The sequence below is a fragment of the Orycteropus afer genome, unplaced genomic scaffold, assembly GCF_000298275.1.
Source record: "Orycteropus afer afer isolate SDZICR_OR568_19922 unplaced genomic scaffold, OryAfe1.0 scaffold00365, whole genome shotgun sequence".
NCBI classification, from domain to species: Eukaryota; Metazoa; Chordata; class Mammalia; order Tubulidentata; family Orycteropodidae; genus Orycteropus; species Orycteropus afer.
Genome location: NW_006921952.1, coordinates 787,702 through 806,138, shown reverse-complemented (window position 1 = coordinate 806,138; position 18,437 = coordinate 787,702). Strand labels below are relative to the sequence as shown.

Here is an 18,437-nt window from a genome sequence, read left to right as displayed (position 1 = left end):
GAGTCAGACCGCTTGATGGCAGTGGGCTCGTGTGTGTGTGTGTGTGTGTGTGTGTGTCCTGTGCTAAGGTCTGGGGGAGGGTACAAGTTGATGGAACTCAAACTCTGTGAGCTAGAGGTGCCAGTGCTAGTTTGGCCCTTCCGTTCCGCACTGCGGTGACCGACAGGAGATGGTGAGGACAGAGAGAGCTCTGGGAGTCTTCTGGCTCCGTTGTTTTTCGCTTGAATTTTGCTATTTTTCAAGGCTTTCTTGGCATTCAAATCTGCAGACTCTCGGGTTGGGGTTGTGGGTGGGGCAGCGGCACTGGTCCCGGCAGGGGTGGAGATGAAACTGAAGAGGTCTGGTTAGGTATACCGTCCAGAGGGAGAGGGTGTTAGGGAATGTGGGTCGAAAGGAGTTCTCTGGGAAAAACAGTACACAGAGCTGGGGAATTTAATAGCACTCATGGGCAAAGAAAATACTAGTTCAGGTCATAAATTGTGGATGCCTGAAAAACTGACTTGGAAGGGGGACAAGAGTTGCCTGGAAACTTTCTAAAGTGGTTAGAAGTCTGCTAAGTTGCAGGAGAAAAGCAAAATTGTTTTGCCGCCACGTGGTGAAGATGGGAAAGGTGTAGCTGAAAACCCGAGTCTCACTGGAAAGGTGGGGTGAAAAGTTGGATAAGCAGGAGAGGGCCATCTTTCACTGCATTGCAAGCATCTTAGATGGTTCATCCAAAGCTGTGAAGATGTGTGGGTGACATCCAGGTGCAGCCAGTCTTAGAAACGACTTCTAAATGCCCAGATTGTGGGCTTTCCAGTCTTTGGAACTTCAGTGTGCACCTGAAATGAGACTAGATGTTCTCTGGGCTTGTGACTCGGCTTTTTGTCACCACGGTATTTTGTGCTTAAAGGTTCTGACCCAAGTGAAAATGCAATACTTTCTCAGGAAAGTATGCGGAAGTCGTGTCTTAGGATAAACACATCTTTTTTTCTGTTTGTGGTCAGAGTTAACAGCAGAAGTTTTGCGGGCTATTTTCAAATCATAGTCAATTGTAATAAGGAGAATGAAATAACCTTTTGGGGTCACTGTAACATTACCTGCATGGATCAGCAGCACACAATCCAGGTACCCACACTAAGGTTAGCGTGACTAATCCATTGTGTCTTTAGCTTGAAGCATGTGTTTGTGCTTCTAAATGGATGAATAAGAGGAAGCAAAAGGCAGGGGTGGGTTGGGGGGAGGAAATCTTTCCTAGATGTCTTCTGTTTAAAAATTCAGGCAAAGAACTGAAAACCTTTTGTTTTGATAATTCCTAGTTTGTAAACTGCATCTGTTGAATTGGAAGTGTTATCGGTGGCTTTTTATTATGTCCCTTTTGCCCTTATATTTCCCTTTAAAATTTAAATTTCCCTTAAAATTCTCAATACTTTATGCCTATGGGATTTTTCTGTCATCTATCCTTTTTTTCATTTTTAAAGTTGAAAATATGTTGGCATGATAGTTCAGTTGTTCAGCCAGTAACTTTGACATGATACAGTGACTGTCATTAGAAGTTAAAGAGTCTTAGTCATTCATGGGTGGAAGGATGTATGAGTGTGCTATTGCAAAGCCAAAGCTGTGAACGTAGGTGATTGAAAGCATTTGCACATTACTCTGCATGGTAAGAACTAGTTTTGTTGCATCATGTTCATGAATTACTAATCATTTTCTTCCCCTTTACAGCATAAGTAAGGCTTTGTGTTCTGAAAAGAAAAAAAAAAGGACCAGTAGGAATGATGGGAGGAGAGGCAGGACATTGCAATGCATCGGGAGATTAAGGAGGGAGATTAGGAGAAGCTATGAGAGTCATTGCTGACAGACATTCATTCATTCCTACATTCCTGGTCACTCAATCACTATTTGCTGAGTGCCTACTATGTGCCAGGTACTAACTTGAGTTAACCTGAGTGATGGGGATGTAATGGTAAAAAACTAGATAGATCGGATGGATGGATAGATGGATGGGTGGGTGGATGGGCGCATCAGATGGATGGATGGATGGGTGGATAGTCTGTGGTTGCTGTTAGTTGCCATCAAGTCAACTCCTACTCCTAGTGACCTCATGCGTAACAGAAGGAAACGCTGCCTGGTCCTGCAGAACCTTCCTGATCACTGGTAGGTTTGGTCCATTGTTGGGGCTGTTGTGTCAATCATCTCATTGAGGATGTCCCTCATTTTCACTAACCTTTCACTTCACCAATAGATACTAAACAAAAGGAGCTCTGGTAGCATAGTGCCTAAGGCACTTGACTGCTAACCAGAAGGCTGCCGATTCAAACCCACCAGCCACTCCTCAGAAGGAATACTGGGCAATCTACTTCCATAGAGATACCACCTCCAAAACCCAAGGAGGGGTTGCTATGAGTTGGAATCGACTTGATGGCAATGAGTTTGGTTTTTCTGTTTGTTTGCTTGTTTGTTTATCTAAACCAAACCTACTGCCATTGGTTTGATTCTGACTCACAGTGACCCTCTAGGAGAGAGTAGAACTGGCCCATAGGGTTTCCAAGTCTGTAAGTCTTTATGGAAGCAGACTGCCTCATCTTTCTCCCATAGAGCAGATAGTGGGTTCAAACTGCCAACGTCTAGATTAGCAGCTGATGCCACTTGAAAGGTAAAAATGAGTAACAGAGAGAAAGCCTTCCTCTCATGGAATTTACATTCTATTGGGGGTGGAGCATTGTTGGAGTAGTGCCTAAGGCATGTGACTGCTAACCAGAAGGCTGGTGGTTCAAACCCACCAGCCACTCCTCAGAAGGAAGACTGGGCAATCTACTTCCGTAGAGATACCGCCTCGGAAACCCAAGGAGGGGTGGGTCTCTATGAGTCAGGTCCGACTCGACAGCAGTGAGGTTGGTTTTTTGGTTTTGGGGGTGGAGGGAACACTAAACAAAATAGGATGCCACCTGACGACAAAGGCTGTGGAGGAAGAGTTGGGACAGGGCTGGACTAGTTAGCTGGAGCTGCTGTAACAAAATACCACAACGTGGGGGGCTTCTAAGAAGAGAAACTTACTGTCTCACAGTTCTGGAGGCTGGTTGTCTGAAGTAAGCGTCAGCAGGGCCATGCCCTTCCCGTCTCTCCGTAAGCCATAGAGGAAGCTCCTTATTTGTTTCTCCCAGCTTCTGGAAACCCCAAGCATTTCTTGCTTATAGATGCATCATGTGGCTGCTCCCCTCTGGGTCACTCCTCTTTTATAAGGAACAACTCAAATGGATTAGGACCCACCATACTCCAGTGTGACCTCCTGGTAACGGATCACATCTTCAAAGAACCTATTTCCAAACAAGGTCCCATTGACAAATACTGGTTGGACCTCAAGATATATCTTCACTCACTGCCATCCAGTCAGATCCGACTCATAGTGACCCCTCCTTGGGCTTCCGAGGCAGTATCTCTACGGAAGTAGATTGCCCCATCTTCCTTCCAAGGAGTGGCTGATGGGTTTGAACCGCCAGCCTTCTGGTTAGCAGTCAAATGCCTTAGGCACTATGATGGTTATGTTTGTATGTCAACTTGGCTAGGCCTGGTTGAGTGGCTGGGCAGCTGGATGTAGTAATCCCCATGATGAGACTGGTAATCAACTCCATGGTGGAATTCTACCACAAGCAGCTGAGTAGCTGCCGTTGGGAATGTGGTCTGCTTCCTGTATTTAAGGAGAAGCCTTGGGAATGGCCTCTAGCCTATGGCACACTTGGACCCTGCATGTAGCCATGTCATTGCTCAGCAGCCTGCTATGCTCTGCTAACCTTGAGACTTACAATGGACTTAAGTTAATGGCCTGCCGTGTGGTTTGGTAACATCGGGACTGTGCCTTTTTACTTGTCAACCTTGGGGCTTCTCAGCCTCAGCAGCCAGCAGCTGTCTGAGTGAAGAAACGCCTCTAGCTCCAGTGGGCCGGGAGCAGGAGGCAGAGCTGGACCTCAAGGTTGAGGGGCTTTCACCCAGCCCCTAGAGCCTGGCGCTTTGAACTTGGACTTAAAGCCTCCAAATTGTAAGAATAAACTCCTGTTTGTAAGGCCATCCCATTTGTGGTATATTCTTGTCAGAGCAGCACTAGGGAAGCAGAACAGGCACTATGCCACCAGACCTCCCAAGATATCGGGGACACAATGCAGTCTATACAGGGCAGAGGTGTACGGAAGTGCTGGGTCTGGGGGAGGAAGGTTGCCATTTTGAAAATGCTAAGCAGAGCAGGTTTCACTGAGAAGGAACAACTGAGCAGAGGCCTGAAGAGAGTAAGGGAGGGGGCAGCAACAGAAAAGCACTCTGGGTCCTGAGCCTGCCTGGAGCCTTGGGAAATACCAGAGGCCACTGTGGCTGAAGCTGAGGGAGTGAGGAGGACAGGGAGAGGGAAGGACAGGAGAGAGCAAGAGGTGGCACGCACAGTACCAGCACTGGGGTACCCTGCTCCTGACAAGGCAGGGGGAAGGTTAGAACCGGTGGCGCAGTGCCTAAGGCATCTGACTGCTAACCAGAAGGCTGGCGGTTCAAACCCACCAGCCACTCCTTGGACGGAAGACTGGGCTTTCTACTTCCATAGTGATATCTCCTCAGAAACCCCAGGAGGGGTCGCTCTGAGTCAGATCCGATTCGACAGCAGTGAGTTTAGTTTTATGAAAATGGGCTCCCCGATTAGTGATCCTTGGTAGCAAATTCCAGAATATATAAACACTTCCAGGTAGAGAATTTTTGTAAAAAAGCCACACTTACTGCCATCAAGTCGATTCTGACTCACAGCGACCCCCGTAAAGATGATAAATCTTTACGGAAGTAGATTGCCTCATCTTCCTTCTGGGGAGCAGCTGGTCTCTTCTCTTTCATAAGGAACCACTGAAATGGATTAGGACCCACTGTACTCCGATGTGACCTCATCTTAACTGATAACATCTTCAAAGACGCTATTTCCGAGGTCAGGTTCACAGATACTGGTTGGACCTCAAGGTATCTCTTGGAAGCACACAATTCAGTCTATACAACCACCAACCTTCTGGTTAGCAGTCAAATGCCTTGGGCGCTGCACCACCAAGCTCCTAAGTAGAGAATATGGTGGGGGGATCCAGACATACTAGAGCATAGCCCCCACCCTCAAGGAGAGGATGGCAACCACTGTCGTCTCTGTCGGCACCCCCTTCCCTCCTGCTACGGACACCATGAGGACTTACCCAGTACTTGATGGATATGTCCACAGAAGGTGGTGAGCTGTGGGCTGATACGATAGACAGGGTCTATGAGGCCCGTGCCGGGGAAAAGGCAAAGGCCTACAGGACACTACCAGACAGCGTGGAGGTGAGAAACCAGCTAGGTGGTGAGAGACTAAGCCCCAGCAACTGTTAAGTCTGGTTACTGCCCACCGCCAGACATTCAGGCAGGGGGTGTGGTCTGAAACAACAAACAGAAAGAAAGAGTGAATTCTTTGTATAAAACAAAGTCGTGGAGGAGGGAGTACAGTGGGGACCCCTAATATAAGATAAGATAAAAATGTATTAGGTGACGAGAACAGGCGAGCAGTGACAGGGCCGAGGTCAGAGATTAGGGCGTGAGCAGCACTCGTATGAGCTAGAGGGATCGGGCCGGCAGTCTTGCCCCAGATAAAGGCTGTGCGGGAGATGACCACTGGCACCAGGGTGGAAAGGATGCAGGGGTCTGTGGATGGGGTCTGTGGACGGCTCAGGAGTCATTTTTGATTCTGCAAAGCAGTAGCAGGCCCCTAAACAAATTGTGTAGAAACTGATCAGTGGGAACTTAATTTGCTGTGTAAACTTTCATCATAAATATAATAAAATATTTTAATTTGGAAAAAAAAAAAAAAAAAGAGGCAGTGGTGCCCCTCAGGCATCTGGAACCAAATACGCAAGTGTCAGCTACGTAAGAGGTCCCAGGAAGCCGCCCCTGTAGCCACCCCTTCTCAAGGGCTGCTGGCTCCTCTGAGGGCCTGGAGGGTTGACCTGTGTGCTTAGGAGAAGCCCCCCAGCTCCCCACCCCCCACCACACTGCACCCCACCTTTCGCTGCCTGGTGCCCTGGGGCGGGACAGTCCCCAGGCCTGGTGTCCAGCTTGACTGGCAGCCAGGGAACACCACATGCCCAGAGGGGGTTTACAGGACCACACAGTCAGTCCCCCAGCCTCCCCACAGGCTAGCTTTACCTGTCAATGAACCTGCCAAAGCTCGCAATTAAAATCAGACGGGACAGTGTTTGTCAGCCTTCATTCTCCTTGGTGTGGAGACTGAGAGGTGCTTAGCCTGGGGAAAGAGAGGACACGGTGCCTCCCAGGGTCGGTCTGAGCGGCTCTTCATTCTGTTTCCCCAACTGGGCATCCGGTTCCCCTCCAGCGGGGACCCCCACCCCCTGACCCGGAGCACACTGTCTGGCTCTCAGCTGACGGTGTCAAACCAGCACCTTGGTCCGAGGCCTGACCGCAGTTAAAGACAGATGCTTTAGGAGAACAGCTGTGACAATGAACAATGAACAGGCCTTCGTAGGAAGGGCTTATCGGTGGGACCAGGAAGAAGGAACACTCAAAATGACAGAAGCAGAAAGGAAATGTGTTAGTCTTTACTAATTATTACTAATTGAAAAACAGTGTCGATGGTATGTCATTTATCACTACCAAAGATGAAAAGACTTGAGAATATTCAGAATTGGGGAGGGGAGACGTTGTCTCAAACTGCTGGTGAAAGGATAAATTGACGCACCAATCTCTGCCATACGATTGTTCGGGCTGCTATGAGTGTTATAAACATACGGAAACTGTAGACTATGACAGGGCATTCTCGTGGCACAGTGGATAAGGCATTTGGCTGCTAACCAGAAAGTCAGTGGTTCAAACCCACCAACTGCTCCAGGGGAGGACAATGGGGTGATCTACTTCCCTAAAGATTTATAGCCTTGGAAACCCTGCTGTGGTCACTGTGAGTCGAAATTGACTCGGTGGCACTGAGGTTGGTTTTGAGTTTATAGAGTATAATATGCAGACAGCAAAAATATTGTTCCAGAAACACTTCTAGTGACATGGGGAATGTTCATGCTATACTGATGTTTACAAAACAGAATACAAACCTGTATTTATGTGATCTCAACTAGTTAAGACAGCATCCGACAGGGAAATATGAGAGGGCAGGACCCCACGGGTTCCTCTGGGTCTCACAGGCTTTCCACCTTTGACAGGGACAGGCTGCAGTCTGACCACTTTCCTGTTGTTCGTTTATTGGAATATACTTGCATATATTCCTGCTCTGACAGGTTTCTGTCTTGTACAGTGGGATGGTTCAGGTTATATGTGCACTTGGCTGGGCCAGGATTCTCAGTGGCTTGGCAGCTATGTAATGATGTAACTTGGCAGTTATATAATGAGTGGGCACGCTCCATGTTGCAATCTGATGTAATGACCTGCATGATATGATCTGATATGATCAGCCAATCAGCTGTAAGTTTCCTCAGGGGTGTGGCCTGCACCCAGTATATAGGGATGTTCTGGGTGTTCACTGGCTTTTCCGCTCGCTCTGGGTCCTCGTCCAGCTCCTCCTCATCGGCGCTCTGGTTGGTGGGACTTAAGCCAGCAGCCTGCCCTACTGCCTGCTGACCACCGGCTTCTGCAGCCTGTCGGCCAGCGGCCTGCTCTCTGATCTGCCGATCTCAGATTCCCAGCCCCCGCAGCCTCCAAGCTGACCTCTGATTCACTGACTCGGGACTTGCCAGCCTCTACAGCCACGTGAGCCATTTCCCTTGAGATAAATCTCTCTGTGTATAAATGTGTCAGCTTCACTGGTTTTCCTTCTCTAGAGAACCCAGCCTAAGACATTTGGTACCAAGAGTGGTTCGTTCTAGAGAAACAAAATTGTAAGGATGACTTTTGTAAATTGGTTCTCAAGTCTGACTAGGTTTAAAGGTGCTGATGACTGCCTGTCCCATTAGTAAAGAGGGCACTCCTAATCCATGGCCTGCGGTGGCAATGTTGCTACGCAAAATAGCACCACTGGCAGATCAAGCATTGGTGAGAAGTGAGGCATTGGGTGATCACGTGTTTGATACTTTTCTACAATTCTGCCAGGATGAGAACTATATACGGACAGTTGGTCCTACTTACGCTAGACCAGTGGTGAAAAGAAAGAGATGACCAGGAGGCCCGTGGCTTACTTTTAAGCCAAAAACAGACATGCCGATAAGGTGAACAGTTACACCAGGGAGGTACACACTCCTTAGAACCATCAACCACATGCATTCGAAAGGGCAGCCTGTGTGTCCAGGAACAAAGCTCAGACGTCAGGGAGGGACAGGAAAGAAGGAAGCGGGAAGAGCTGGTACTTTGTGGGGATTGCAATCAGTGTCACAAAGCAAACTGTGTCTGAGCTGGTGAATGGAAAACCAATTTGTTCTGTAAACTTTCACCCAAATCACAATTTAAAAAAAAAGAGAGAGGTGTGCTCAGGGCTCTCGTGTCACAGCTCACTCCCCCAGGAAAGACCTCCAAGTCGCCACTGGTGCCTGAGAGCAAGCCTGAGGATACAGGTTCTGGCCAGTCGCTTCTACTGCCTGAAGTCACAGGCGATTCCATCCTCCCTGCCCACTGCCACGCATTTTCCTGCTTTTCCACAGTCAGCATGCGCTACTTGATTGTAAACAGGAAAGAGTCCATCCAAAATGTCAACAGTGAGTCAGCATTCAGCGCCTGCCCTGTGAAGGAAGCACAGCTCCTTTATTGTCCCAGAGCATTAAAAAGCTCACTAGGTGAGAACGTGATTACCAGGAGTGTGATAAGCCAGAGGACAGGCGCCTGCAACAGCAGAGCCGGGGGCATGTGGCAACAGGGTGCTTGCAGCCAACTGCCCAGAGGTTCCCACCACGAAGCCCTTAGAGAAAGCAGTGGGTATGCTGCCACCATCCAGACGCGAGCTCCTGCCACCTGTCCACTTGTCAGAGAAACATGCAACATCCCCATGTCGAGGGCTGAGCGCTGGGGCGTCTCACCGAGACACAAAACACAACCTCTGCCCTGAGGAAGCTTGGCTGACTTGAGAAGAAATAAGTAAAGGTTGTTGTTGTTGTTGTTATGTGCCGTCCGACTCACAGCGACCCCTCCTTGGGTTGCCGAGGCAGTATCACTATGGAAGTAGATTGCCCAACCTTCCTTCCGTGGAGTGGCTGGTGGGTTTGAACCACCAGCCTTCTGGTTAGCAGTCAGGTGCCTTAGGCACTAGGCTACCAGAGCTCCCAAGTAAAGGATAGGACATGGCATTTTCACCCATTAAACCTATGCTGTACCCCTTCTGTATGTCAGGCACCATGCTGGGGAGAAAATAGGCCCTCGGAGACCCAGAGCCTGGGGCTGCTCGTGGCTAACCCGCTGTAGGCTGAGGAGCGGCTGGACGACAGGCCCAGAAGAAGGCCGGGGCTGGGGGAGAAGAGCGGCTGGCAGGAGTGGGCAGGTGCAGACTCAGGAAGCGGGGCTGAGGGCCGAGTGTACAGTCAGGCTGTAAGTCAGGCGGGGGTGGAGGGTCACGCACACCAGGCCTGACCCCTGAACCAGTGCATGCCGAGTGAGAAGGGGAAAACGGGAATTCGGGACTACCACCACCTCCGTGTGCCTGGCCACCAGCTTTTAAATCCCACTTTTACTCAGTCTCCACTTAAACCCCCTAAAAGGTTGGTGGGAAGATGAGGTTGTGGACACAAAGGGGCCGGGCCACACAGTATGAGCTATAGTCCCCTCCTGTCCAAGGAACCACGCTTCATTTTTGAATTGAGCTGTTTTCAGGTCAAAACTGTGTCCCAGCTGTGATGGTTTGGGGACCCAGATGTAATAGGCTTATCCAGGGAAACAAGAGGCAGTGCCAGCCCAGTCACACCTTCCCGCCTGGAAATCATTCCACACTGTCAAACAACGCCGTCCACTAAAAACACATGCGAAGACATAAGTGTTCCCGTGGGCATTTTTCTATACAGCTGCATTGGTTAAGACGTCCCATCACCCGAATCCAACAATGTCTGGCCTACAGACACCTCTCTTCTCTGCTAAGCCTCTGTAGCAGGCCTGAGTGCCCTCATGGGAGGAAATCCTCACGATGAAACAATGGTCTGTCCTATTTAAGCTGCAGCAAAGGTTGGTAAAGGGTTCAGATGCTGCAGGCATTCCAAGCTGCTGGGAGGAGTTTCTGGGGAGTGCAGACTGGAAAGTGCTGGCTACTAACTAAAAGGTTAGAGGTTCTGGTCCACAGGAAGGGCTGGCAATCAACTTCAGAAAGGTCAGCCCCCGAAAGCGTGTGGAACACAGTTCTGCTCTGACACATGGGGTGGTCAGGAGTCTGAGCCGACGGACAGCCACTGGTAAGCCTCTGAGAGAGACTCCAGACGGCTCTGAGGGGCAGCTGCCGGCTCCGAAAGGGCGGCTTACGTGGCTTGTCCTTTGGCCCCTGCCTTTGTGGGATGCCAGGGACAATAGGAGCTGGTGGAGGGCCGGGAAGGAGGGGGAGCTGAACTCTGACGAGGTGCTTCCCCTCAGGTGCCTGGAGAGAATGGCCATCCCAAAGCCGTGGCAAGGCAGCCACCTGCACTTCCTGGGCGTCATGGGCCTCGCGGTGGCCGTCATTGTCCTGCTCTTCTATGCCCTGCTCTGGAAGGCCGGCAACCTCATCGAGCTGCCCGACCTGCGCATCGGCTTCTACAACTTCTGCCTGTGGAACGAGAGTGCCGGCCGCCTGCACTGCCACCAGCTCCCCGAGCTGGAGGCCCTGGGCCTGCCCGGGGCTGGCCTGGCCCTGGCCCGGCTGGGGGTCTATGGGGCCCTGGTCCTCACCCTCTTTGTGCCCCTCCCTCTCCTCCTGACCCGGTGCAAGGACGGCAGGGAGGAGTGGCAGCTGGCCGTGGGCTTCCTGGCGGCCGCCTCGGTGCTGCTGGCCAGCGGCCTAGGCCTCTTCCTGTCCTTCACGTGGCGGTGGCTCTGGCTGGCCCTGCTGGGGCCAGGGTTTCTAGCTTTGGGCACTGCCCAGGCCTTGCTCATTGTCTTGCTTACAGTCACAGCTGCGTTCCCTCTGGGGACGAGGAACAACAAGAGCCAGTGTGAAAACTGCTAGTCCTGTCTAAAGCTCATGAGACTGCGAGGGTGTGTTCAGTTTGAACTGTGCTCAGTGGGTACCGGAGAACTCACAGGCTGGTCTCTCTTCTTGGCCACTCCGTGTCACAGCTAGTGCTGATCACAAGCATTAACTGAGGGGACTTGCTGCAGAAGGGGTGGGCACCTGGGGCCCAGGCAGCCTCAGTCTCGGCTGCAGAACCAAGGCCATGGACTGTTACCAGGCAAGAGATGGGCCAGTGGGTCGTGCAGCTGCCCAGTTCAGTGGGCTGTGCTTCCGAATCTCCAAGATCCCCTTCCCCAAAAAAATAGGCGGCTTGCTGTCACATGAATATCTGCTTTAATTAACCTGAGCAAACCCTTCCTACTGTATGTATCCTCAGGAGGGACTCCTGTCACGGGGCCGATGTCCAGCAAGACTGAACACTGACAAAGTGGAACCCAAAGGTTTATGGGATCCTAAGACAGAGCACTCACTGTCCCCCAGGCCCAGATCCCAAGCTGTCCTACTCCCCCATCATGCTCCACGCTCCAGCTGCTCCCAAGGGTGGGCTGTGAGGAGCCCTGCCCAGCACCTCCACCTCCAGAGCTGGCCTCGTGGGCCCAGGAATGACCTCTGAGGATTCACCCTCCACACGACACATGGGGCAAGGAGAGCAGTCTGGGTGGCCCTGGAGGGTCCTTTGCAAACCCCGTACCTCAAGGCAGACAGACAGGGGGTCAGCTGGCTGATCCCTTCTCCTTGTCTGACCTGGGATGGGGGAGGTGAGCAGGGTGGAGCCCCAGACAGACCAGTGCTGGGTCCCCAGAGGACAGTCGGTGTGATGGTTCATGTTACATGTGGACTTGGCTAGGCCACAGTTCTCAGTATTATTTATTCAGCCTCCGCTTTGTGGTATGATGTACAGGGACTTTCCTTGGGGCTGTGGCCCACATCCAACATCTGTGGCCGAGCTGGCAAAGCTCACCAGCTCGCCACCCCCCATCCAACTCATCGTCCTCTGACCCGTGGTCCTTGGGGTGTAAGCCAGCAGCCTGCCGTCTGACCTGACTCTGGCTTCATCGTCCCCTGCAACCACATGAATCAGGAGAGGCCTCCAGCCTGTAGCCTGACCCCTGGACTGGGGGCTTGCTAGCCTCTACAACTGTGTAAGCTATTTCCTTGAAATAAATCCCTCTGTGTATACACCAAAAACCCACTGCCATCAAGTCAGTTCCAACTCAGAGAGACCCCGTAGGACAGAGAACTGCCCCACAGGATTTCCAAGGCTGTAATCTTTACAGAAGCAGACTGCCTCATCATTCTCCCATGGAGTGGCTGGTGGTTTGAACCACTGACCTTCTGGTTAGCAGCCGAGTGCTTTACCCAGTGTGCCACCCGAGCCCCTTTCTCTGTATATACTTTATACGTACATATATGGGTGCATAGATCCCTCCCTGGTCTTGCTGCTCCCGTCAGGGGCCGCATGCTTAGCCAGACCTTGTGCTGGAGAAAATGGACAGTGGGTGACGGCCTCAGCCCATGCCGTCAGAGCCACACTGCAGCCAAGACTGATGCCCGGGGCTCTGTGTCATTTCTGGTCCCAGCGTCACCTTCGGGCCCAAGAAAGTATCCCAACCCAAACAGAGACCAGCAGGTGGGAAGGCCAGTCCCCTTCACACCAGGCGCCTGGAGCTGTGGACAGACAGACTTACTGAGGGACTGACTGCTTGACGACCCTGCAGTGAACCTTCCCTAACCTCCCTGGAGAATGTCCCCTGCTCAAAAGCCAGTTCTCTTTGCAAATGTTAATTCAACTCTTCAGTTACATCAGTTTGACCCCATGATCTCTTCCTTCCTGGACCCTGATAACTGAATACAACAGCCTGGGGCGTTCAGACCTCGGAGCTGGAAGGGGTCACAGACAAGAGCAAAGGCTGGGGTGGGGGGGCCTCGAGATGCCTCATTCCCACGCTCGGGAAAGCAGGCAGCTCCTAAGGCCCGAGCTCCAGGCTGGTGCACTAGTGGATCTGCCGCCCGGGGGGATGGGAGGCCGCAGGCGGATGGCCCATCAGCACTGCTCCCCTGTAGTTCTCGACAGAAAGCCCTGGCACAGGTGTCCCTCAGCTGAAAAATATCTCCCTGACATACTTCAAGGCATCCTCCTCTTCCTCCCGGCTCTGGCTGTGGGTAGAGTCGGACCCCCGCGGCCCCTGGGAAGGGCCAGGGCTGGGGGGAAGGGTGTTCTGCCCATTGTCCTCGTCTTCACTTTTGCCCCCAGGAGAACACGGTGACCTCACGCCAGTGGCGGGGCGCTGCGGCTTATCAGCTCCGGCCAGGGCCTTCTGCTCCGAAGGCTTTTCCTGTTTGCAGCCCTGCAGAGTGGAAGAAACGGCAGGCAGGGCACGTTGGTTTATTTTCCCAGCCTGCTGGTGTCTGGCCTGACGGAGAGCCTCCCAGGGGCAAGTGGCGGCTGGCATGTGACCTGGCATGTGACCAGGGCACTGCTGCCCAGGCAGTGACTCACCCTCTCTCTCCTGTTTCCCTCCCCGCAACGCCTCCTTAGAGCTCTTCCAGGAGAGAAGGGGGCAGGGGCATGGGAGCCGCTGAGCAGAAAAGAAGAAACAGAGAGAGCATTGTGTCTGGAAAGGCCGGTGGGAGGATAGACACAGCACAGGGAGGCGCAGAAGCCCCGGGTCGGGCCCTGCTCATCTGTCTCGGGCTGTGTCTGCCTCGGTGTCTTCACCTGTAGAATGGGGTCATAAAATGGGAAAGCCCTACTGTGGAGATGAAATAAAAGACTATGTGCAAAAGCACCTGGTAAGCTCTAAAGTGCTGGGCAACGGTGCTTGTTACTCTGAGAGTCACAAAAGCTTAGCAGCTCTGCTGTGGAGAAGGGTGGTGGCTGAGGATGATGGCCTCTGACAGGCCCTTCAGAGAACAGATTGCTAAACACTCGGGACAGACGGGGGCCTGGAAGAAGCAGTCTGACAGCAGCTGAAGAGTGTCCCACACATGCCACCGCAGTTTCTAGTCACAGCATTTGAAAAAGACTTGACTCTGGTACAGTCGGTCTGACCCCATGACCTCCTCTTCCCTGGACCCTGATAACTGAATAGAACACGGTGGGGATTCGAGAGCCCTGGGACCGGAAAGGGCACAGGCAGAGAGGAACCCAAGGGGCCAGGAGATTCACAGTTGCCTCACCTCGATCAGGATGCCCAGGGCAACATCGACGACCTCTGCCTCATTCATGCAGTACACGGTCCTCGTGGCACAAAGTCTGGACAGACAGGAGGTCCGGGATGACGGGCACAGGGAGGGCAGCAGGCTGGCGGCCTCTGACCTGAGCTTCCTCTCCTGTCCCCCAAGGACCACGTGGGAGTTCTGCCGGCTTCCCACCCTCCCACACACACCCCGAATCTGGGCATAGGGACCCATGGCTGCTCCTAAGGGGCAAACAGGGACGCACACACCATGGCCTGACAACCACACAGACAAGCATGCTCAGATGTGACCGGCACGTTCCCGCAGACGCTAACATACTTAAAGGAAGGCAGCAACTATCAGAAAGGAGGGTCAGGGAGTTAAGAAAACACACACACCACCAACAGGGAGGATGCAACCCTCCGATCCTCAGAACAATCAAGAGGGCTGCGTGTGTCCTGGGAGAAAGCCCAGAAGGAGGAAGGGACAGGAAGGGAGGAGGAAGGGACACAGGAGACTCAGTGAGAAGATGCTGTTATGCTGTGGGACTACAGTCAACATCACACACAAAATGTGCACGAATTATTGATTGGAAAACCAATTTGCTGTGTAAAGTTGCACCCAAATCACAGTAAAAAGTTAAAGGGGGAAAAAAAAAGCAGCAGCAGCATGAGAGACAACGCACAGAACACGCCAGAAGGGAGCCCCTGAGGGCCCGGTGTCGGCGAGGAGAGTGGTGCCCTGGCCGGTGGGGTGGGGGGTCCGTGCGGCAGGGATGTCCCACAGTGGCCACCACTCCTCCCATCAGATGCTGGCAGCCTGAAGACCCCTGTAATGACCGTCACCCAGCTAACAGCCCCAGCCCCACCCCCAGGTTCAGAGTCCCTGCAGGCCCAGCAGCTCGCTGCTACTCTGTCTCCCAGAAGGTCTGTCCACAGGGAGACCACAACTAAGGACCACAACTCTAGGGCACCATCCTGCCCACTTAGTGGCTGGTTTCGGCTGCAAACAAACAGATCGGTGTTCTGGACACTGGCCCTGAGAGCGCGGCTCATGCGTGTGAGGGGAGCTGTGTGCTGAGAGGTGGAGCTCTGCGCTGCGGGGTCAGGAGCCCAGTGGCTGAGAGCTCACCTCCCACAGCTGCCGGCAGTCAGCCCCTCTTTACTCAGCCTAACCCTCTCCCCCTCCCACTCTCCACAGGTTGCCCCACCTGGTTGCCGATGCCGTTCTCCTCCTCTTAGGGCTCTTTGCTGACACCACTCTCTTCTCTGTCACCTGGGCTGTCATCCACGCAGGCAGGACCCTATTTTTATTCCCAGACCGTGTGGTTTCCATCTCTTCAGTCCCTCCAGAAACGGAGTCAGGCACGAAGCTTAATGACTTGCTTTTCTATGTCAGGACAGCAAATCCCACCAGGAATTACAGGTCTGTTTGTCCTGCATGGAGTTGAATTCTTAATGCCTAAAAAGAACAAGCCCATTGAACCCTAGTCAGCTAGAATACTTCCGACCATCAGTTGCAATGACCGGTCAGAGCAGGGCAGGCAGACAGGACCCAGGGGAGCAGGGCCCCAAGCAAGAGGGCAAGGGAGTAGCCAGGGTGGGCTTGGGGAGAGCAAGCACTCACACATGTCCTGTGCCTAGTGGTGGCAGTAGTGCAACCGAACAGCCAAGCACCAGGCCACTCACCTGGGTGGGGAGGGGCGGGGAAGCAACCTCCCAAGAGAAAGGAAGGAGGTGGAGCCCTCTGAGGTCCCCTGCTAGAGGCTCACTGTCCCAGGGCGTCCAGATTATCCTACTCAAAAGTCTCTCTAATCTGTCCCCCTCCACTCCAGACCTCTCCTCGCCCCCATTTGGCTTGGTACAAGAAATCTTCAGACCACACTGATTCCTAGTAAGGTTTCGTTGGCTGATATGCCCTTCCATAACCCAAAGACACTTCTGACTGGTCAGCAGTGGGGGTCAGGGATCATAACTGTCCCCCAAAATGGATGAAATCCACATCCAAGGGGGCTTCCCTTTCCCCTACCCCCAGTTCAGCTCTCCAGCCCCTCCGACCTAAAGCTCAAACCCAACCCTAAGAGGGCCTGTGGTCCAAAGGGTCCGAGTCGCTTGCTCTCACTTAGCAATCACCTGGAAAGCAGCTTAGGGCTCCCTCCCAGGAATGACCTCCCTGGAGTGGGGCTTGCCTAGTAGTCGGGAGCTCTGGTAGCATAGTGGCCAAAGCACTTGACTGCTAACCAGAAGGCTGGCGGTTCAAACCCACCAGCCACTCCTCGAAAGGAAGGTTGGGCAATCCTACTATCCGTAGTGATACTGCCTCAGAAACCCAAGGAGGGGTCACCATGAGTCAAGGCCGACTCGACGGCACATAACAACAACACGACCTTAACGTGTACTGCTCATCCAGGACTGTTCACAATATTTCCAAAACTGGGCAGGACAGCGTCATACCCTGTCATTCCTGCCACTGAGGGAGTGCTACTGGGCGCCAGGCAAAACCAGTGCGAAGATGACTCGTGAGCAAGGGCCAGGGCTTGCAACCGGCTCCCACGGCGGTGCCTCCCGACCCTGAGCACGGACCCCAAAGCCTCGGAGACACAGGGTCTGGAGTCCAGGACTCACGGATGTCAGGGCTGGGAGACACCTGCGGAATGCAATCCCAAACCACTCACTGGTTGGACGAAAGCGAGCCTCGCTGAGACGCGAGCCCAGAAGCCGCTGCTCTTTTTAGGGGACGCTCCCTGCACGCCTGCAGGAGGCAGAGGACCGCGATGGGGCCAAGGCAGACGGGGTAACACATCCCCCGGGAACTCGCAGCATCACCCACACTGCAGCTGGCCGAGCAAACACCCAGTCACTCCGGCCGACAGAAGGGAGGCAGCCGGCCCGGGGCCCCGGGCTGTGCTTCGCTCCAGGGTCAGGCCACCTGGCCTCACGCTCTCTTCTCGGCCTTGGGGGGGTGGGGGGCGCGGCGGTGAGGGTCCGCGTATCGCCGCCCCTCTGAGCCCAGTAGACTCGGACGCCGCGGCTTGTGCCCCACACTTCCGGGCTCCGGCGCATCCTCCTCCCCGCAGTTGCGCGTTCCGACGCGTTCCGAGCCCCGCCGCGGCCTCGACTCCCGCGCGCCCCCTGCAGGCAGCCTGGGCTCAGCGCAGACGTAGCGCAAGCTGAGGCCGGAGAGGTCCCGGTAACGCTCCTGGGTCGCTGGTCGGACTTGGTGAAAGTGGCACCTCCCGGGGTGATCCCCGCAAACCCTAAAAGCAGGAACCAAGCTCAACGCTCCCTGCTGGGCCGTGCACCTTGGCTGGGGATGCGCAGGCCGCCCTCGGTGTAGGCAGAGAAGTGAACGCATCTGTTTGCCTAGGTGGCGCAGTGGTTAAAGCATTCAGCTGCGAAGCAAAAAGTCGGCAGTAGGACCCCGCCAGACGCTCCGCGGGAGAAAAAGGAGGCAGTCCGCGTCCGTAAAGATTTCCAGCCTTGGAAACCCTAAGGGGCAGTTCGGTTCTGCCCTGCAGGGTCGCCAGGAGTCGACAATGACTCGATGGCGCTGGGGTCTGTCTTAGGAGAGGGTCCTGCCCTCTGCTGCCGGCCTTCCGGGAGCCGGGCCGCGCCCTGGACCACATCCCGGGTCTGACTGCACCAGCCCTCCAGCCGACCTCCCCCGAGATGCCGCAGCCACAGGGGCACCTGCGTGCGGAGACTCAACAGAACCTTGCGGGCTGCCCCCAACGGCGCCCCATGGAGAGGGCTCTGAAGTGTGGGCTGCAGACCCCCGGCCAATGCGAAAACAACGCCCCTCCGCAGACAGGGGGCGTGGCGCGGCACTCTCCGCACGCGGGGGCCTGCAGTTGGCCCAAGCGCGCCAGCTCCTTCGGAGTGGAAACCAGTCCCAGGGCAGCAGGCTGGCGGGACGCCCAGCCTCGCAGCTGAAATGAATCCAGGAGCTTCATCTTTGGGTTCAGGTGCCGTGGGTTCAGACGCAGGGCGAACCTGGGCTCCGCCTCCTGCCCTTTGGGGAGGGAACTCAACGTGCACACCTGCTCCTCTGCTCCCAGACCGCTAGGGTCCTCGGTTCCCAGGCCAAACCCCAGTCTACCGGGGCTGGGGTGGTGCACTTCCTTTTGTGGATGAACAGAAACCAGCGGCTATTGGCTTTA

At 53.9% G+C, this 18,437-nt stretch overlaps 2 protein-coding genes across 2 annotated transcripts; one reads left to right on the top strand and one right to left on the bottom strand.

The window, feature by feature from the left end:
• Positions 1 to 10,534: 10,534 nt before the first annotated feature.
• Positions 10,535 to 11,092, top strand: TMEM140 (transmembrane protein 140). The gene has a single exon (XM_007952921.1). It carries the CDS (start codon positions 10,535 to 10,537, stop codon positions 11,090 to 11,092), a length of 558 nt encoding a protein of 185 aa, XP_007951112.1.
• Positions 11,093 to 13,194: 2,102 nt separating this feature from the next.
• CYREN (cell cycle regulator of NHEJ) lies at positions 13,195 to 15,613 on the bottom strand. The gene is made up of 3 exons (XM_007952920.1): positions 15,489 to 15,613; positions 14,279 to 14,354; positions 13,195 to 13,446 (listed from the first exon to the last, which is right to left on the bottom strand). Exons 1-3 carry the CDS (start codon positions 15,611 to 15,613, stop codon positions 13,195 to 13,197), a joined length of 453 nt encoding a protein of 150 aa, XP_007951111.1.
• Between the last annotated feature and the right edge of the window lie 2,824 nt (positions 15,614 to 18,437).

Coding starts and splice junctions, on each gene's coding strand:
- CYREN (XM_007952920.1), bottom strand. CDS start 15,613: ATGGAAACCACACGGTCTGGGAATAAAAATAGGGTCCTGCCTGCGTGG. Junction 14,355..15,488: donor AGAACGGCATCGGCAACCAG/GTGGGGCAACCT, acceptor CTGTCTGTCCAG/ACTTTGTGCCACGAGGACCG. Junction 13,447..14,278: donor CCCTGGGCATCCTGATCGAG/GTGAGGCAACTG, acceptor TCCACTCTGCAG/GGCTGCAAACAGGAAAAGCC.
- TMEM140 (XM_007952921.1), top strand. CDS start 10,535: ATGGCCATCCCAAAGCCGTGGCAAGGCAGCCACCTGCACTTCCTGGGC.